The sequence below is a fragment of the Pleurodeles waltl genome, chromosome 6, assembly GCF_031143425.1.
Source record: "Pleurodeles waltl isolate 20211129_DDA chromosome 6, aPleWal1.hap1.20221129, whole genome shotgun sequence".
NCBI classification, from domain to species: domain Eukaryota; kingdom Metazoa; phylum Chordata; class Amphibia; order Caudata; family Salamandridae; genus Pleurodeles; species Pleurodeles waltl.
The window spans coordinates 1,564,359,528-1,564,381,244 of record NC_090445.1 but is presented as its reverse complement, the minus strand read 5'-3'; the positions used below and the strand labels follow the sequence as shown (position 1 = coordinate 1,564,381,244).

The 21,717-nt window shown below is 44.5% G+C and overlaps 1 protein-coding gene across 1 annotated transcript in view; it reads left to right on the top strand.

The window, feature by feature from the left end:
* The window catches only part of C6H9orf43 (chromosome 6 C9orf43 homolog), a 175,917-nt gene extending 154,486 nt beyond the window's left edge, over positions 1–21,431 (top strand). Inside the window, exons 13-14 of the mRNA XM_069241269.1 lie at positions 9,784–9,874; positions 20,912–21,431. Coding sequence (XP_069097370.1) covers positions 9,784–9,874; positions 20,912–21,207 — 387 coding nt within the window. The 3' untranslated portion in view covers positions 21,208–21,431. The remainder of the gene's footprint in view (positions 1–9,783; positions 9,875–20,911) is intronic.
* Positions 21,432–21,717: the final 286 nt, after the last annotated feature.

Here is a 21,717-nt window from a genome sequence, read left to right as displayed (position 1 = left end):
TCAAGCCCTGTCGGGAGTGTGGGGTTAAGATGTCCGTTACGGACCCGCACTCGGACTGTTTATGGTGCTTAAGCTCCGACCACGACGTCGCAACATGTGATTCATGCCAACACATGAATCCCAAGGCCTAAAAGAGCGAGAGGCTAAACTCTTCATGGCGAAGTCGAAGAGGAAGGAGAAGAAGCATCATAGGAAGTCTTCCTCGCCGAAGACTCATCGGCGCCATTGAGATTCCCGGCGCCGTAGGGATTCACGGCGCCATTCCAGCCAGAGGTCTCGATCGAGGTCGCCTTCGGCTCGGCGTCGTAAGACTTGGGAGGTCAGTCCCACAGTCACTCCACATCCATCGACGCCGTTGCCTTCTCCGGCTTCGCCGACTTCGCCTGGGCAGACATCTTCAGTGATTGAAGTGCCGCAGCCTCAGGTGTTCTCTCCGGCGTCGCAGACGTCGACGCTGGCGTCGGGGTCGCCTTCGATCCAGGCACCCCAGTATCCGGCTTTTCCTGCCCCTGGAGCCGATAATACCGCATTTTTGAATGCGATGTATACCATCTTTCAGCAGATGGCTCCAGGAGGTGCTCCAACTGGTCCTTCGGGGCCGTTGGCTTTCACCTTGGGTGCTCCGGCGCCGCTACGGCCAGCACCCTTCATGCCCTTTCTCCCCTTAGGGAATGTGGGCTCGGCGCCGGTGTCGACTCCGGTGTCCGCTCCGGTGGCCCCAGAGGTTTCGGCCCCGGAGGTTTCCATCCAGTCGACTTCGGGGTTTCGACCAGTGACTCCGACAGGACCATTGGAGGCTCCGAGACGCGCCTCTCTGCATCCGGCTCCTACCTCGGCGTCGAAGCTGCCTGTGGCGCCGGACTTGGCGTCGGATGGATCCGGCGATCGGCGTCGTTCCTCGAATCCGGCGGATGCCATGTCGACGCCACGTATTGAAGAGAGGCTACATTCTAGGAGGCGTGCTCTCCGTCTCTTAGAGGAGCAGGAATACCAACGGGTCTTGGAGGAAGGAGAGATAGAGGATTCTGGCGAGGGTCTTCATGGACTGGATACAGCTAGTGGGCTGGATACTTCCCCTGAGTGGGACTTGTCATCTCCAGGGGAGTATACTGAGGAGGCAGCCACTTTTCACGCTGTGGTAAGAAAGGCAGCTAACTTTCTTGAATTGTCTTTGCCGGTAGCGGAGGCGAAGCAGAATTTGTTGACTGAGATCCTGCATCCGGCCTCTACTGCAGCGGAGCCTCTTTTACCATTCAATGAGGCTTTGCTTGATCCGGTGTTGGAGGTGTGGAAGAAGCCGGTATCTTCCTCGGCTGTTCATAGGGCTGTGGCCAGGAGGTATCGGGCTGCACCATCTGACCCTGGCTTTCTGTCCAGACACCCTACGCCGGAGAGCTTGGTGGTCCAGGCCTCCTGTTCTTCTAGATCTGCGCCTGGATCTTTTCCGACGGTGCCGGGGGATAGAGACTCCAAGAAGTTGGACTCACAGTCCAAGAAAATATTCTCATCCTGCAGCATGGCGTTGAAGTCCACCAACGCGTCAAGTATCTTGGGGAGGTACATCTATGCTCTTATGGACGAAATAACATCTTCACATACGGAGCTTCCCCAAGGGCTTTTGAATATCGTCTCCGATGCCCAGGCTGCTGCAACCCAGGTTATCCAATCTGGGTTGGATACGACTGACTCAGTGGCTAGGGCGATGGGCACGGCTGTGGTTGCGAGGAGACAGGCTTGGCTTCGCAACTCAGGGTTCTCTGCGGACGTGCAGTCGACCCTGTTGGACCTCCCATTTGATGGGGACAAACTGTTTGGGGCCAAGGCGGATTCGGCCCTGGAGAGGTTCAAAGAAAGCAGGGCCACAGCCAAATCATTAGGACTACAAGCCCCTTCTTCTACCTCCTCCAGATTTTTCAGGAGGTTTCGTGGATTTGGACGTGGCTCTTCCTCCTCTTCCTTTCGGGGGAAATTCCAGCAACCCGCCTCTTCTCACCCCTATAGATCATTTAGAGGGAGAGGTAGGGCCCGCACCAGAGGAGCCTCTCAGCAGCACTCTGCCTCTTCCTCGTCCTCTGGAGGGGTGCAGCAGGGAAAGCAGCCTTAGGCTTCCACCATTTCCCACTCACTCCTCTCCTGTAGGGGGAAGATTACGGCATTTTCTCCACAAGTGGGAGACTATTACAACGGACACTTGGGTTATCAGTATTGTGGAGAAAGGCTACACCCTTCCCTTTCGGGGGTTTCCGCCCCCCCTCCCGCCCCGCCCATCTTATTGTTCAGAAGAACACCTCCTGTTGCTAGAACAGGAGGTTCAAGTCCTCCTTTCAAAGGGCGCGGTGGAGTTGGTTCCAGAGCAGGAAAGGGGTCGAGGTTGTTACTCAAGGTACTTCCTGATTCCCAAGAAAGATGGTCGGTTGAGACCGATCCTGGATCTGAGGATCTTGAATTGGTTCCTCAATCAGGAAAAGTTCAAGATGCTGACCCTAGCACAGGTGCTTTTGGCGTTGAACAAAGAAGATTGGATGGTGTCTGTCGACTTGCAGGATGCTTATTTCATATCCCGATACTCAAGTCGCACAGGAAGTATCTCCGGTTTGTGGTAGGGTCGCAGCACTATCAGTTTGCGGTCCTCCCGTTTGGTCTTACTTCAGCACCTCGAGTCTTCACGTAGGTGATGTCAGTGGTTGCGGCAGAGCTCAGAAGGGAGGGAATAGCAGTATTCCCTTACTTGGACGACTGGTTGATCAAAGCCAAGTCCCCGGAGCTTGTGTCGTATCATCTGCAGTCAACAACCCAGTTGTTGTTCGACCTGGGCTTTTCGGTGAACGTGCCCAAATCTCACCTGGAGCCCTCTCAGCGCCTCCTGTTCATAGGGGCAGTACTGGATACAACATTGAATCAAGCCTTTCCTCCGCCTCAGCGGGTTCAAGATATTCAGGAATTGGTTCCAATGTTTCGAAATGGAGCGGTAGTTCCAGTCCTCAAGGTCCTTTGTCTGCTCGGTCTGTTTGCCTCCTGCATACTGTTGGTCACGCATGCTCGCTGGCACATGAGGGCTCTTCAGTGGTGCCTCCGAAGGCAGTGGTCTCAACACAAGGGAGATCTAGAAGGTGCGGTCAAGATCTCCAGAGATGCTGCTGTGGACTTGAAGTGGTGGATTGCGAGCAACAATCTTTCGCAAGGAAAGCCGTTCGCGCAGTCGCCACCAGTGGCCACGGTCATAACGGATGCTTCCACTCTAGGGTGGGGAGCTCATCTGGGGGATCTGGAGATCAAAGGACTTTGGTCTCCAGAGGAACAGATGTTTCATATCAATCTGTTAGAGTTACGGGCTGTACATCTGGCTCTCAAGGCCTTCCTCCCTTCCCTTCGTGGTCAGTCGGTACAGGTCCTGACGGACAATACTACCACGATGTGGTACATAAACAAACAGGGAGGAGTAGGGTCGTACCTTCTCTGCAGAGAAGCTCTTCGACTATGGTCCTGGGCAAAGGACCATCAGATTTGCTTGGTAGCAAATCATTTGGCCGGGGTCTTGAATGTACGTGCGGACAGTCTCAGTCGCCAATTCTCGGCCGACCACGAGTGGCGTCTCCATCCAGATCAAGTCCGTTTAATCTTCCAGATGTGGGGGTTTCCTCGGATAGATCTGTTTGCCACTCGGGAGAACGCGCATTGTCCGTTATTCTGCAGCCTCCAGTATCCGGTGCAGGGAGCATTGGGGGACGCGTTTCTGATAACCTGGTGCGACCAGGTGCTTTACGCGTTTCCCCCCATACCCTTGATTCCTCGAGTGTTGAGGAAGATTCGCCAAGACCGGGCCCAAGTCATCTTAATAACTCCGGATTGGCCAAGGAGGATGTGGTACTCCGACCTTCTCCAACTCTCGCTGTGCCCTCCGCTCCGTCTCCCTCTCAGGGCAGACCTCCTCTCGCAGTCGCAGGGGCAGGTTTTACACCCCAACCTCCAGAGTCTACACCTACATGCCTGGAGATTGAACGGGGCAACCTGAGTTCCTTCTCTCTCCCGCCTGATGTAGTGGATGTTATATTAGCGGCCAGGCGACACTCCACTAAATCTATCTACGCTAATAGGTGGTCTAAATTTGTTATGTGGTGTGGAGAGAGACAGATTGATCCCTTACATGCTAATCTGTCAGATGTTTTGTCTTTTGCTCTGTCTCTAGCCCAGAAAGGTTGTGCAGCGGCTACCATTAAAGGTTATTTGTCTGCCCTGTCAGCCTTCATTTGTCTTCCAGATCAACCATCGTTATTTAAATCCCCTATTGTTCTCAGATTCTTGAAAGGTCTTCTAAATAAATATCCTCCAAAACCATTCGTTATGCCTCAATGGGATTTGTCCTTGGTCCTCACTTTCCTTATGGGGTCCCCTTTTGAGCCTATGCATTCTTGCCCCTTAAGGTATTTGGTTATTAAAACAGTCTTCCTGGTGGCTATAACATCTGCAAGGAGAGTGAGTGAGTTGCAAGCCTTATCGGTAAAACCCCCTTATACAACTTTTTATGGGGATAAGGTGGTGTTGAGGACCAAGGCTGCTTTCCTCCCGAAGGTTGTTTCACCCTTCCATTTGGCCCAGACAATTACTTTGTCCACGTTCTATCCTCCGCCTCATCCTTCAAAGGAGGAAGAGAGACTACATCGATTGGACCCAAAGAGGGCGTTAAGCTTCTACATTGATAGAACGAAGGACTTCAGGCTGGAGGATCAGCTGTTCATCGGATACGTGGGCAAGAGGAGAGGAAAGGCAGTCCACAAGAGAACACTCTCCAGGTGGGTTGTTCTTTGCATTAAAATCTGTTACTCTTTGGCAAAGAAGGATCCTCCTGATGGCATTAGAGCTCATTCCACCAGAGCTAAGTCGGCCACTACGGCCTTGGCCAGGGGTGTTCCTGTGGTCGACATCTGCAAGGCCGCAACTTGGTCGTCCCTTCACACTTTTGCAAAACATTACTGTTTGGACTCTGAGGTCAGAAGGGACGGCCATTTTGCACGGTCAGTGCTGCAGGATTTCTTGGTTTGACCATTTCGGCACCCAACACCGGGAGTGGTACTGCTTTGGGACTCTATTCATTAGGTGAGGAATCCACAGGTAGTTGTATCCATCAGAAGAACGAGTTACTTACCTTCGGTAACGACTTTTCTGGTGGATACATTAGCTACCTGTGGATTCCTCACGGTCCCACCCGCCTCCCCGTTGCCTTTCTGGTCTTACCAAGTAATCCTTGAGTGCGCTCCTCTTGGTCTTCAAGGTTGCAATAGATGTTGTATATATGGATACTTGTATATATTTATATGTTTATATATATGTATATATCTTTGTGTATATACATGATTTGCATATATTTGTTGGTTTAAAAAAAAAAAAAAAAAAAGAGTTATATTAAATCTACAGCCATTTTATTGCAATGTTGTGTATTTTACAATGTTATGGGATGTTGCCTTGCTCTTTCATTGCATTGGGTTGTTGTTCTCATGCACGTAAAAAATGTTGGTACTGACGTCGGCACGTCGGCGAGGACCTCTTATTGCCTGTATGACGTCAGACGGCGTCGCGTGGGCTAGAGTGACGTCCTCGTCGACGTGCAGAGACTAGGAAGAAGATTTCCGTCGAATGCTGGTGCCATGGGAGTATTCATTAGGTGAGGAATCCACAGGTAGCTAATGTATCCACCAGAAAAGTCGTTACCGAAGGTAAGTAACTCGTTCGTCTAGTCCCACGCCCAACCGGGAACGGCAGGGAGAGCACGCCATTAACTCGAACCGCAGCCCTAGGGGACCAATAGGCACATCGGATCCAGGACCTAAACCCAGGGCCCAGACCAAAACGTTTCAGCACCTGAAAGAGGTATGGCCAATGAACCCTGTCAAACGCCTTTTCGGCGTCTATAGATAAGAAGAGCGCTTCCCTACGGGATCGATCTATTTTATCTAACAAATGCAGAAGCCCCTTCGTGTTGTCGCCACATTGTCGGTTTGGGATAAAACCAGACTGATCCGGATCGATAAGACCCAGCATATAAGGATTGAGACGACACGCAAGAATCCCAGTGAACAGCTTGGCATCAATGTTCAGGAGCGAAATCGGCCTATATGAAGTGCACTCTTCTGGGTCTTTGCCCGGCTTATGTATAACAGCAATGGTAGCGTCCAACATACTAGGCGTCAGGGCACCCGTCGTCTGGAAGGAATTAAAAAGCCGCACAAGGAGCAGGGCGAGCTCCACGCAGAAGGTCTTATAAAATAATGCCGTGAACCCGTCAGGACCGGGGGACTTCCGAACCTTTAGACGCGAGATTGCTGATATAACCTCCTCTGCTCTTATCGGTTGGTCCAACAAGGACGCCTCCCTCTCCCCAAGAGGGGTGACTGCTATGTTCTCTAGATAGGAATCCAGGCCCGCATCGTCCTGCCCATCCGCCGCATACAATCCCGGTAGAACTCTGCAAAAGCTTCTGCCATCTGGTCGCTCATGTGGGCCTCTCCTCCAGTAGGGGAACGGATTAGTTTTATCACCGATGCCGCTCGTTGCGCTCGTAGCCGATGCGCCAAGAGTTTCCCGCATCTGTTGCTCCCAATATAGTATTTGTGCTTAAGTCGCACTACCGCATACTCCGCCCTATCCCAATCCAGTCGTTTCAACTGCTGCCTCACCTTCTCTAACTCCCGCCAAATTCTAGGTGCGCCGGTGGATTTAAGGGAGCGCTCCAGTACAGCCACTCTCTGCTCCAACTTCTCCCTTATCTCCCTCCTTGCCTTAGTGTCTCTTTCAGACAGTGCCATTACCTCGCCCCCTATCACAGCTTTTAGAGCCTCCAACACAGTCTCCAAGGACGTGCTGCCATCGTCATTGAAGCTAATGTTTTATTTACAAATTAAGCACTGGGCCCACTGCCATTTATTTTTGGGGACCAGCATTTACTTTTCCTCTCCAAACATTGACAAGAGATAAAAAAACACACAATGTGAAAAGACAGATGAAGAAAAAAGTGAAAAAAACATCATAAAGGAGAGCCGGAACCTGCAGAATGGGATAAAGGGGCAGGGCGTGTCCGATAGTCAATTAAAGAAGCATGAGGTGGACTAGGCAGCCTTGGTATTCCGCGCTTTGACATTTAATTGCACCAGCCGCAAGCTTTAGAGTAGAGCTTTTGAGCACCAGCACTTATTCTTTTATAAATTAAGTACTGGAGGTAGAGTATTATTCAATGACAAGGGGGCTAAGTCGCAACAACTGTTTGCCTGGTTTAATCATTCAAAGCACAAGGCATTTTCACAGCTGCCCCTCACTTGTTACATTTCCTTTCCTGTTTCATTATTTCTACTTCAGAGCTTTTGTCAGTCGAAAAAATGTTTACATAATATTTTGTCCACTTGGCTTACCCAGCATTTGCTGCAACTTCAGAGTGGGCGTCTGCCTGAATAACTACGTTTGTTGTCCTATTTATTTGTTCTGTCTGTTACATTATTTTCAACCTGGATTTGTAGTTGTTCATTTACTTTTTACATTGCTAAAGTTCTTGTTCGCTGTATCTAAGCTTCTATTTTACAGCACCTTGCTACCATTTGTAATGAAGGTTACACTGTATAAGATGTACAGAAATGCCAGTAAACAAGTACAAAGTCTGGGAACTAAACCCCACCTTTTGTTTCGTTTTTTGTGCCTTAAAACATGGCTGATCTTTTCTTTCTTCATGGAAGTGGTGATATTTTCTCTTAAGTTCATGAACAAACGTTTTGAGTAACCCTGATGATGTTAAGATGTGTTTCTACTCGTTATAGTATCACTTTTAAGTCCAATGGACATCTGTGCCATTGGGCAAATGAGGTCCGCAATACTGGTGCAATTTCCATACTGATTTAATGCAAAAATAGCTTTGAGAAAGTTTTTACCTTTTGAATCAGTAGAATTTAGGAAGCACAAAATTGTAAGAGGCTAACAAAGATTGCAGCATTACTTTTCTTACCACACTATGCTAAATTGGGCCCTATATACGTAACACAATATATTTTAAGTATTTGAGAACCATAATACCATACATTGCTGCAGACATTTAACTTTTTCTTTGTCCGTAGAGAGAATAGAATGGGGAAATGTACTAATTCCTTTGCATCTGCTATGTAGTTCTTCATTTGCAGGGAAACCTTAGGAAACGCTGTGTGGGCCCACAGATTTTAATATGACTCCAACTAGACGCAAAAGAATGTGCCTGGTTGGGGAGGGGCAGTAATTGGCAGTTACCCTACCCAGTTTCTTTAAACAAGGCATGATAGAAATGTGATAGGCATCGGCAAAGACAATAGGTCTCGCTTTTAAAAGGGTTAGCTATTGGCTTTTGGCCAATGCTTGTTCTCGTCGATCAGATTCCAGTGTGGCTGCTGGTGCATACATGACAACACAGGCGGGTGCATAGACTTCCGTCTTGAAATGTGTTTTCTATTAAAGAAAAGTAATTTCAATATCGTCAGGGTTGCAAGCTCATGCATCGTGAAACATGCAAGCATTTGAATTATGATGCACACTGTGCCATTTTGTCTTTTCAGGGTCGAGCGCACAAGCACTGTGTCCCTGTTGTAATCTCTCTTTGGGCTTTTAACCACACATATTTCATTCCTGTCACTTTAATTGGTTTGTGGGCTTGCCTTTTAAAATCTGCTTGATTTCATTAGTGAAAGGCATGCATACATCATGCCTTTTCCAGTGTTTAGCCCCCCTTAAATGCACAACTACTGAAAACATACGAGGCTCCATATTTTCAGCCTGGTTTCTGCACTACTTTATCTTTTTATTTTCCACGCAGCACGATCCCACTGGGTTTTACATAGCACGATTGCATTCGTTTTTTTGGTTTTCAATTTCAGTTTTTTTCTTTCAATTTATGTGGCAAGAAAAGTCAAGTTAGGAGTTTACAACACTAATGGCTCTAACTCGAGCAAATGCTGTTTACTGTTCTATCATGGCCATTTTAGAATGGTAAATTTAAAAAGTATATATAATTAGCAGGAGAGCGAAAAGGAAGAACCAAGCACTGACAACAGTGTACAGCTTCTGGGACCTCCTAGGAAAAAAAATACAGCAAGGGAAGGGATGGAGAACAATGTATGGGGAAACAAGCAGCAGTATGCAGCTGCCTGTCCCTTGCTGGAAAAATACTTAAAAAGCAATATTTTTTTTTTTAAATAGTAGCGACAGATGGGAAAGCGAATGACCTGGAAGCAGTTTGCAGCTTCAGTACTTCACAGGAAGAAATTTGCAAGTAAAGTGGGACTGGGGAGCAATGGAGAAAGTGGGGAAAAGAAATACACTAAGCAGAAAGGAGGCAAAACGTGTAAAACAACAGCAGCATACAAAGGAGAGAAAAAGAACGAAAAAGCAAAAAGTTGTTCCCTGATGGTAAGCATTTGAAGGAAAAAATATATCCAGTCAAAACAACTGTAAAACAGCTCTGCTGCGGAGAGAGACAAAGTTAAGAAGAGGAAGATAAGGCTTGAAGAAATAGTGAAAAACTTGGATTGACATGAACACCAACCAATGATAAGCAATTGGATGACCCAAAGTCCTCTGTGATTTTTATAGTGTGTGTACACAATGGGTCTTTACCAATAGACAGCTAAAGTTCTCTGCTGGTGAGACCTAAAAAGCATACACATTGGTTCTTCTCATCTGCCACACCAATCCTGTTTCTGGTTCAGCGTGTTTTTCATGTTTCCTTCGTTTGATCATAAATTATTCTAATGTCCGTACGTGTGTTTTTCATATTTTTAGGATATGCTGAGTGATTTCTCTGAGGAGAAGAATCTCACAGGACACCTGACGGAGCCAGTGGAAGAAAAGGATAATGTGAACCCAGAGGCTGGTATGTGGTACTGGGAAGCGGGTAATCAAACCTGGAGGAAGAGAAATGTGGTTTTACAAACTAGACTGAATCTCATTGCCTGACTAATGAGATGAAGAGGCATGGTCTTCAATAATGCAATATGATCTTTTCAGGGTGAAATCGGGCTGAAATTGAAGTTGCCTTTTCTAACATGCCCCACATGGATCTGAACACTGCTCTGCTTCTCTCCTAATGCCAGACGCAGCGGTAGGAAAGCAGTAGATCTGCCTCTTAGTCTCACCTCGTCCTTCTCCAAGTCAGGTGGGACACTGTCCCAAACGCCCTGTCGGACAGCCACCGTTGGCTCTAAGAGATCTTTTTTACTATTTCTTCTGGCTGTTGCCTTAGTGTCTTCCAAGAACGGTGGCAGCAAGGACCGTGCGAGGGGTACCGAATGCCAGGAAAGCTGCAGCAGCAATTACCCCTTGCTACCCTTAATTTAAGTCAATGAGTGTGAATGTTGCCCTTTGGTTCCTGCTTCCCATTTAGAGGGCCCAATGCAGGCAGAATTGCATGAGTCTGTCTGTATTGGGTCTTCTGAATGGTTAATAAATAATAAATAATGAGACAGTTAATAAAGAGAGTTAGGGAATGCAGAGGAGTGCAGGGGAGCAGAGAGAGAAAATAGTGGCTCATGCACACGAATAAAAGTTTCTAATGTCAGCAGTGTAATGCAGTGTCCCATCAAATCATGCTGAGACATGAAATGTTCGACAAACACAAAAATATAGAGGAAGACGTTGAATCAGGAGCTGTGAACGGAGATAGACAAGAAAGCCATTGAACCCTAAAAAGGGTTGGACACAGTGCCCACTGGAAGTCTTTATTGAATACAGTCCGGGGCATAACGCATGTCCCTGCAGTGCAGAGGGGCCCCTTACACTTCACGCCCACCAAATACTTCAAATTGCCCCCATTCTGCCCAAGGCCTGTGAATATTTGTGATATATGGGAATGTTAGGGGCCACTCTTCATATTGTGCAGGCACCATTATTTTATGTTATGCCACTGAATACAATTTGTCTGTTTGCTAGCAAACTTTGACAAAACCAATAGGCCTCACCTATACGAGATCTATTGGCTTTGTCAACGATTTTAGCCCTGTTGTACAGCAGTACAGCTCTGTTATGTGGATTTTGTAATTGTTTTTTAAAGCCACGGTGTACAGCACCGTAGCTGCTGTGCATTGTTGTTGAAAGTAAAAAAAAAAGGACTGTGACACAGACAGTGTTGACCATGTCAGAGAGTCTTTTTTATTTATTCATTTATTTATTTACTTTCATCCATGTTGCACTGCAATTGAGCTGCTGTACAAAATTGACAAAGCCAGGAGATCCATCACAGATGAGACCTAGTGACTGCCAATCTTTGTTTTTCCTGGTGTGAGGGGACAGGGTAGGAAACAAAGCGGTAAGAGGAGGGGACAAACAAAAACACAGAGAGGATCAGGCAGGGCACAACAATAAAGAAGGGGTCATTCAAGCAACAAAGTATGAGGGTGAGACTTAATGTGGAAGCAACTATGCAGCTAGCAGTGGCAAGGCAACAATGACGAGGTAAGCAACGATTGGGCAACAATGACAAATAGGCCAAGGCATGATGAGGCAAGCAACAACGGGGCAAGAAACAACAAGGCAACAACAACATGGCAAGCGACAAAAATAGGGCAATAACAATGGAACAATTAACAACAATGGAGCAGCAACAATGCAGAGCAGGAGTGGAGAGACGCCCTGTAAACACATGCACTCTTGTGGAGTGCTACAAATAAGACAAAAACAAATACTTCCAGAAAGCACACAAGCAATGGAAGGACACTAACACCAAAATAAGCAGTACTTGGTTCATGCTCCGGGGTGGGACCACCACAAGAAGAATTTAAGCCAGCATGCACTGACCAAAGAAGGCACAAAGACACAGGGCCAGGACGTTTGCATGCAACTGCGAAGTCTTGCAGATACTGCACCTTATGCTCTAAAAACCGCATGAGAGGAGCAGCTAACACTCTCTGCTCACATACTTTGCCCTCCCACCCACGACACAGGCACCACGTCTATATAAAGAACCCCTGCACACCTTTACCAAATGATAGAAGCACATAGTAAATATGTTTGATTTTAGGCTTGTTATTTTTCCCAGAAGGAAGAAACATTCCGAATTGGAATCTGTATTCCCGGTTCTGCTTGGTATTCCACATTCTGGGAGATATAACTTGTGATCCTTGCAATTAGGTGCAGGGATGACCAAAATCTGAGGAATAAGGACCCTAGCGTCATACAAGGAAAGTTACCTTTTTCTTATACTTCCCTCTGTCATGTGTCATGTTTCTGCTTTCCTTGTTTTTCATAGGGATAAAGGTGCTCTGAAAATATGTCAATGTTTTATTTCTAAAAAGAGTTTCTGATTTTCTTGTTATTCATCACATTACTCTATTGGATTTCTTTCGGAATCCCCAAACGCCTGCTCATTGAGCACTATATACCCTGTATGGTTTACCTCCATTTTGACAGGGCCAGGGATTTACGTCTTACCCAGCATCTCTTCATTTTCTTGGTTTTATGCTTTCTCAGTTAAAGGCAAGACTGACTGAAACCAAAGTGTAGTGAGGTGGATTGTGGCATGCATAATGTCTACCTGCCTTATGTTTTCTTTAGAAAGGGCTAGCTAGCTTTATGTTCAGCAAATTAGAACATCTGCATAATCTACTAGAGGGAGCATAGGGCCTGAGTTAGACTTTGGCAGATGGATTAATGTTTGTCAGGGCAGTGCATACTTCATCGCCTTGATGGGCATCCCATTCATCAAATTAAGAGATGTTCACAGGCCCCAAGGACATCTCTCTACATTGACAGGAACCACCATCAAGTATCGAAAGTTTGATGGGTGGTACTATCAGCCTGTGAAGGTTTTTTGCTTTTTCAAAAACAAACTCCCAAAGTGGGAGTTTGTTTTGAAAAACAAACAAAATAACAAACCCACACCCAGGGAGTTTTCTTCTAGAGTTTGAGGTTCATTGTTGATTCTGTTCCTGTCCCTCCGGTAACAGCCAGTAAGAAAATGTCCTTCCTCTGACTGCCCCTACTTTGTTGGGCTGCCGGAGGAAGTATTGCGTTAATTGATCCAACAAGGGTTCCATGAAATGAATACTTATGGTCCACCCATATCTAAATGAAGTGAGTGGACCGAAGACTTGTCAGGTAGGATACTCCATCGCATTCACTTTGGAATACCCTGTGCGCCAAATTCTAAATCAGGCCATAGTCACTATACATGTATCCCATTGTCAGAGATGCCTGGCTTTCAGGATCAGTTTACAACTGTAATGCATTTTACAATACTGATTTAGAACAATTTACGTTCTACCACTGATTAACATAGACAGATGAGTGTGTCTACGTATGTTCTCTTCGAACAAGGCGATAGCAACTTTTTTACGTTGTTTATTGGAATTTAGTGATGGCTTTTGAACTGTAGTAAAATGTATGGATTGAAGGAAAACCAAAAGATGTACTTCCCCATGTATTCCTGGTTAATGTTTTCCTAATAAGTCTATTTGTGCTTTTTGTGAGGTTGGGTAGGGAAACAGATCTGATCTGATTCCTCCCCCTGTTACCCTAGGCATGTGTTCTTTCATAATCACATTCATGTTATCTTCAGTTCACCTGTCTGGCCTTCATTTGGTTAATTCCCTTAATCTAAGTAGCGGATGACACTTGTCGTTTTGGTAGACATGGGGAATTGACAACTTATCTCAGGTGCAATTGCACATGACAGGCTCTCAGTACAGGATCAGCACCCAAGGTGCAAGCTTTTTACTGTGGAATATGCAAGCAAATATGGTCTCTTGAATGAAAGAACTGTACTTTTGGGACGCGTTCTTAAGCAGGAGCCTGAGGTTTTCTCAGTCTGTGTTGATTTGACTTGCACACGACTTCCAGAAGATATCATCAAATATAAAGTTCTCTTGAATGTGTATCTAAGTCACAGTGGATCTCGTGCACAAAGGGGTTTAGCACTTGCAGACCCTCATATTTCAGTAAATCAGAGGGTTTGTGACCACTAAAACCCTTTTTAGGTTGAGCTTTGAGACCTGTTGTATATACATTGTGTGCTTACATCCCGCCAACTGCTTTTCATTTGTTTGTTTCAGTGTCCTTCAGAAATCCTTGTTTGCTAGTGGTCAATCCTTCCTCTTAGTCCCGCCTTTTTGTTTTTCATTTCCTCCCACAGAGCAGGGACCAAGTACTGTCTCTTTACGCTTTGGTTGTTTATCTGTTTGTTTATGGGACTAATTTTTAATTTCTTTCCTGCTCGTGTTACATTGTGGGTGCGTGTTCAGCTTCAGTGCCCGTATTGTATTGCATCTTCGTTCCTGCCCCCTCCTTCCCATGTTGTTGCTGCCATCCTTCCCACACCACTCGATCCGTTGTTTGTTGCCTCTGTTACTTGTGTTCTGTTCTTAGTACAGCGTACCTTTTATTTTAGCCCCACAGTGCCCACTTCATGGCTGCCGCACCTCAGGTTTCACCATGGTGGCCGCACGCTTAACTTTTATCTACTCGCGCTGATGCTCCTCAGCAGGGATGAAGGTTAACTAGTGCATTGATAGCATGCTCTGCTGCTGCTTTCCTGCTTCATTTTCCCTATCCCTTGAAGTGCCAGATGCAGACAGGGCTAGGCTTCCGTCAGGATACTTCAATTCGATTTCCTCAGAAGCAGAAGATAACTCCTCAGTCCGACCCGAGCTACTCACAACAAATTTTAATCCTTCGTGCTGAGTACCCCGGAGGGGGAAAGGGGAATGGGATTGTAGAGAGACTGCCACAGAGATGATGAACGTCAGTACTCAGTCTGCCTCTTCACGTCTAAGATTGGATGCAACACCCTGAGTTCTCTGTAGCCTTGCTTCTCTCTATGAATGATAAGCTCTTCTTAAAAATGCTTATTACTGATTCTGGAAGAACTTCTCAACCTTTGTTAGAGATTGGTTTTATGTTGCTATATATACAGGGAGTGCAGAATTATTAGGCAAGTTGTATTTTTGAGGATTAATTTTATTATTGAACAACAACCATGTTCTCAATGAACCCAAAAAACTCATTAATATCAAAGCTGAATATTTTTGGAAGTAGTTTTTAGTTTGTTTTTAGTTTTAGCTATGTTAGGGGGATATCTGTGTGTGCAGGTGACTATTACTGTGCATAATTATTAGGCAACTTAACAAAAAACAAATATATACCCATTTCAATTATTTATTATTACCAGTGAAACCAATATAACATCTCAACATTCACAAATATACATTTCTGACATTCAAAAACAAAACAAAAACAAATCAGTGACCAATATAGCCACCTTACTTTGCAAGGACACTCAAAAGCCTGCCATCCATGGATTCTGTCAGTGTTTTGATCTGTTCACCATCAACATTGCGTGCCGCAGCAACCACAGCCTCCCAGACACTGTTCAGAGAGGTGTACTGTTTTCCCTCCTTGTAAATCTCACATTTGATGATGGACCACAGGTTCTCAATGGGGTTCAGATCAGGTGAACAAGGAGGCCATGTCATTAGATTTCCTTCTTTTATACCCTTTCTTGCCAGCCACGCTGTGGAGTACTTGGACGCGTGTGATGGAGCATTGTCCTGCATGAAAACCATGTTTTTCTTGAAGGATGTAGACTTCTTCCTGTACCACTGCTTGAAGAAGGTGTCTTCCAGGAACTGGCAGTAGGACTGGGAGTTGAGCTTGAATCCATCCTCAACCCGAAAAGGCACCACAAGCTCATCTTTGATGATACCAGCCGAAACCAGTACTCCACCTCCACCTTGCTGGCGTCTGAGTCGGACTGGAGCTCTCTGCCCTTTACCAATCCAGCCACGGGCCCATCCATCTGGCCCATCAAGACTCACTCTCATTTCATCAGTCCATAAAACCTTAGAAAAATCAGTCTTGAGATATTTCTTGGCCCAGTTTTGACGTTTCAGCTTGTGTGTCTTGTTCAGTGGTGGTCGTCTTTCAGCCTTTCTTGCCTTGGCCATGTCTCTGAGTATTGCACACCTTGTGCTTTTGGGCACTCCAGTGATGTTGCAGCTCTGAAATATGGCCAAACTGGTGGCAAGTGGCATCGTGGCAGCTGCACGCTTAACTTTTCTCAGTTCATGGGCAGTTATTTTGCGCCTTGGTTTTTCCACACGCTTCTTGCGACCCTGTTGACTATTTTGAATGAAACGCTTGATTGTTCGATGATCACGCTTCAGAAGCTTTGCAATTTTAAGAGTGCTGCATCCCTCTGCAAGATATCTCACTATTTTTGACATTTCTGAGCCTGTCAAGTCCTTCTTTTGACCCATTTTGCCAAAGACAAGGAAGTTGCCTAATAATTATGCACACCTGATATAGGGTGTTGATGTCATTAGACCACACCCCTTCTCATTACAGAGATGCACATCACCTAATATGCTTAATTGGTAGTAGGCTTTCGAGCCTATACAGCTTGGAGTAAGACAACATGCATAAAGAGGGTGATGTGGTCAAAATACTCATTTGCCTAATAATTCTGCACTCCCTGTATATATGTATATAGTTGGTGATAATGCGTTCTCCAAATCAGCTGATGTTAGTTGGTTTCTACTTTACGTTAGAGAGTTCAATTACGTTTATTGCATTGGTAATTCTTGCTTGTGAAAGTTTGTTTCTCCTGTCTTATTTTGACTTCTGTCAATACTTGTATTTGTAAATGCTTGTTTATTAAAGTTTGTTTCTTCTTTCTTACTTCGACATCTGTTGATAACTTGTATTTGTAAATGCTTGTTTATTAAAGTTAGTTTCTCCTTTCTTACTTCGACATCTGTCGATAACTTGTATTTGTAAATGCTTGTTTATTAAAGTTTGTTTCTCTTTTAAACTCTACTTTGGTTTATTACCGTTGCATTTGTAAATGCTTTCTTGTTAACATTGATTTCTCCGTTAAACTCGGCCTTCGTTTATAACCTTGGTGTTTGTAAATACTTGCTTGTTAAAGTTCGTTTTTCTTTGACTTTGGTATCTTAAACAAGAACCTTGTAAACATAAGGTTTATTCATACATTAAACTCTGTAGCCTTGCCAAACCTCCACTGGAACGGTCTACTATCAAACTCCTCGAATAAACCTTGACAATATTTATCAAGTTTTCTGTAAAACAGTCTTCAAGGGTAATTTTACCTCACAGGAGTTTCTGCTCTGAAGCGCGCCCTCTCTCCACACAGCTGATTCCTGTCAGACCTCAGTTGAAGTGCGAAGCTTCCAGCTGGTGAGCTTGTAACCTAACAACCAACCAATTGTAAGACTAGAACTGTAACTAACCTTCAGGACTCACGACGGCCATCTTGAATCTTCTCTTCTTGATTCTTCCTTTGAAATAAGCGTTAGATTACTCTGCAAACCTTCTTCCAGTTTGGGCTTTGCTGTCTCCGCTGAGGATATCTCTTTGCTTTTCTCAAGCATTTCTTTGATTTGATTTGGCAAGTTTGTGTGGTCATGACAGTTTCCCTGCGCTCTCAGTGGGTACATGCTGGGTCCCTGGGGTGTCCCCCTACAGACCCTCTCTCTTCCGGTTCAGCGTTACTAACATCTGTTAATGCATAACTGGAGTCGGTAGAAAGAGTCCCCAGCCTGGACTGAGCCCGGGCGCTTCAGCCATGGTGGGTTTTTTTTTACTCTGCACCGGATCGATCCCAATGCCAGTAAATGGATATTATTAAACAGCATGGGGTAGTGTGAACTGGGAAAGAAAACTTGCAGTGGGCTGCCTTTGAGCTGAGCGAGCCTGCCTGCTGTGACAGGGCAATTTGCAACATGCTTTTTTCCTCCTAATCTGTGGCGTTTTCTGCTTGTGATGCTATGGCACCTGGGCTTTAACAGACTAAAGTGGCTAACAAGCCACCCTGATGGAACTGTCTGTCTCTGCTCCAGCCTCATCTCAGCAAAAATTGTGGAGACAGGAGCCACTTGCGGACCTTTGTCAGTCTAATTATCATTTGAATTCATAGGTCCATTTGTCTATTGCATATCAAGGGATTGTGTTTTCCTTTCATTTTTTTTCTTTCAGTAAAAGCCTATCCGTGTTTGGGTTTAATTAAGCACAGCACAACAGAAGTACATATTTTAGTAAGGCTGGGCTCACCGATGTGCCATGTATTCACCCACACACCAGAATTGTTTATGAAACTATGTTTTAATGTGTTAGTATTCCATATATAGCAGTGTTACAGGAGGTAAATAAATCTGGCACATATGCTGGGGCCCTCGATAAAGGCATTGCTTTGGAAACTGGTGTTTTCATGTTTCTCAGTGCTTGGTGACAAGTGTGTCTTTCTGCTGGGATGTCAGAGTACACACAAGTGTATATGGCACTTCAACACATGTAGAGCATGCTATTCCTTCACAACTTCAGAGCATTGTGTAAACACACTGAGGGGTGTGCTGTGCGCTGACAACTGTAAAGCGTTATTGTGCACACAAGTGTGTCCAGATCCTTCACAATTACAAAGTCTTGCACACGCACTTTGTGGGGTGCTCATTGCAACTGCAAAGTCTTTGTGCACACACACCCAGGTTGTGTCTCTCTTTTACACGTGTAACGATCTGCTGGGCACACACCAGTACAAAACCTCACGCACACACCAAGTATGTGCTGTTCCTTAGCAGCTGCACTGGACATCGAAGGAGCCATTCTACACATGTATGAGGGCATAGTTTACACCTCTGAGTAGAAGTACTCAGACCATTTGTGTACGAAGCAAGCCTCTTTCGGTGCTCGAGTTCTTTCTCCTGCGTTCCTTTCATCCTTCCCTTCCTTCTTTTCTCCTTTGTTTTCTCCTTGTGTTTCCAACAATGTGTGTTTCATTTTCTTTCCTTCTTGTAGCTTCTTTCTTCTCAATTTTCTTTGTGTCTTTCTTTCCTTCAGTCTTTCTTTTTTTGCTTATTTATTCTATCATTACTTCCATCCTCTTTTCCTTACTTTCTCCATTGCATTCTTACTTCCTCATTTATTTCAACTCGTTCTTTTCTTGTTGATTGTTTATTCTCTTTCTTTACTCTTTTTGTTCCTTTTTCAGTCAAGCTTCGAGACCTGTTGTATATATTTTGTGGGCTTACAGCTCGCCCACTGCTTTTCATTTGTTTGTTTCAGTATTTTTTAAAAATCATTGCTTGCTTCTGGTCAATCCTTCTTCTTTGTCCCACCTTTTTTTATTTTGTTTCCTCACACAGACCCAAGTACTGTATCTTCACCTGTGCCCTCATGCACATCCTACATCTACCAGGTTACAACTTATCCCCCAGGATAATGTACTGCATGGCTAAACACTTAAAAGGTCCCAAAGATGAGACCTATTGGCTATGCCAGTGCTTGTTGAAGTATACGTGTTAAGGGTGTCCCTTCCAAATACAAATTGCTTAATTATTATTTTTCCAGCTATAGATAAGTAGTCATAACCCATTTGCCAACAGGAAGGGACCATTTTCCATTTGTGAATGTTGACAAAAACATTTGTATTAGTAAACAGTGGTCTCATTGACCACTGCCTAGTTTATAAAAATAGTCTATAAATCTTTCAATTTGATTTATTCAAAAGCATCCCATTTTCCCTTATGTAAAATGGTCTGGATTTAAAAGAAAAGATTGTTTTTTTTCAAATCAATCACAGACACGATGATGGCAGAGAATTGTAGTTGGCTGCAATGTTCAACCTGCCTCATTAATATTCATGAGTTAGCAAAACATCATTGCATTTGATAAACATCAGTACGCCAATTGTGACCACTTTTATCAAACAATTCCTTGTGCATGAGGCCCGGGGTTTCTAAATTCCAGGTGCTTACAGCCCTTGCTGTCAATCTACTGATAGGCTTGCCCACGTTGAAGTATTTGGTATTCTGTAGGGTACTCAGAAGAGCTCTTTCTGTATTGTTTAGTTAAATATAAATAAGATACTCATGTGATTAATGTTTTACATTTGATAGTAATTATTTTTGTTTTAAAGTAATATATTCGATGTTTGTGACAGATCAAGGAAGACCACACACATTAAATGGAGAATGTGAATAACCAATGTGTTATCAACAGTTACTTTAAAGTCAACAAAAGAGTACACTAGATCACACTTTAAAATCAGGCAGCGGGCCAGCTGTCCCACTGGCCTGCAAGGTCACTAGAGCCTGCCGAAGGAGCTCCATTCACCATATCACACGTGCCTGGTGGGACTCCTGTTTGAGGTGGCATAGTGGTCAAAACAATGATAACCTTGATTGCAGTCCATTCACATATGGCATTTTGTGTTTTCTTCGGTGCAAGGTCCTAAATATGATGAATATGCTCAGACATGGGCCCCATGTTCAATGTGCCACAGAACTCAAGCTGCACCTTAGTGATGGAGCCTAAGTAGGGTTACTTTTGTTCCTGCTCAGAGGGGTAGCGCCCTGCAGTTTGGGATGGACTGTTCCTATTGGAGAAGGAGAATGGCAGATTTGCATATGTCTGGTTCCTGTGTGAGATGGCATGAAAGGCAAAAATGATGGACTGAATGGTGGCCCAAAATGTGTTCTCTCTGTAAGGCTGAAAAGCATTTCCTCCATAATTATGATTGCTTAACTGGTTTTATCTGAACGTTTAAATTTCTATTGTACCTACTAAAATGTAGTCATTTCCATTTCACTCATTGTTAAGTAGGGAAACACAACAGATGCTGTACCTCTATTGCAAGCCATTAGCACAGAGTAACACACCCACTCCAGCCAAGTTGGAACAAAACATCCTGAATAATTAGAAATGTTTCATACCACTACATATAGTATCACAAGATAATAGCTTAGGCTCCTGAAAACATATTGCATGTCTTGTAGTATTTGCAGAAAAGTTTTGAAAAAGATTCTAACTTGCAGGGCGTGGCAAAATATATCATAGTCAGCTTGTATATTGTCTCCTGGATTATTTTACACTGAAACTTGTCATTTATTATATTTTTTACTTGAAGATCTTAATGGAGGGGAAAGAACAGAAACACCTGAACAAAGGACAGAAGTATGGAATGATGACAGTGACAAACCTGGCAAAGGACAGGAAACAGGGGAGTATCCAGAGAGTCCAGCCAAGCCAAGCAACGTTCTAGATGACTGCAAGCAGAAGAAGCAGTTGAATAACAATAAGATGCTGGAGGGAGGTGAAAAGGTGCAGTTTCCTTCTCCTAGACCTCCTCCTCCACCTCCATCGCCAGAACCTGAAGAGCAAAAAAAACAACCTGAGAGGGAACTTGCTGCAACATCCACGTGAGACTGAGGCCTTCAAGTCATGGGCACCCAGGAGAGAGTGCAATTTACCTTAATAAAAATGTACTTGTAGTGTGCAGGGGGATTTTTTATTGTTTATTTGGTAAGCTGCCATAGCCGACAGACGTCAAGGGCAGACAGGGTAGAGATGTATAATTTACTTAACTCAAGAAATGTTTAAACTATTAAAGTGCTGACATTTAATCATGTAAACCTTAACAAGTTACACAATGTATTTGGTCAGTATACTTCTTTTATCCCATATTTTGAACAATTTAACAACGTATATACACTCAAAGAGTGAGTAAATGTGCCTGTAAAGATTTGAAAGTTCCCTCTGATTTTAAGCAGGACCTGCAGGGAGAGGACTGTTCATCCACTAGTGTTACAGAAACAAACTTACATTTACAGTTTTACAGTCCAAATAAATGTGTCCCACAACACAGGGAATTGATGAATTAAAAATACCTGTTTAATAAATCCCTATAAATCACAAAGAGAATATAAAAGCAAA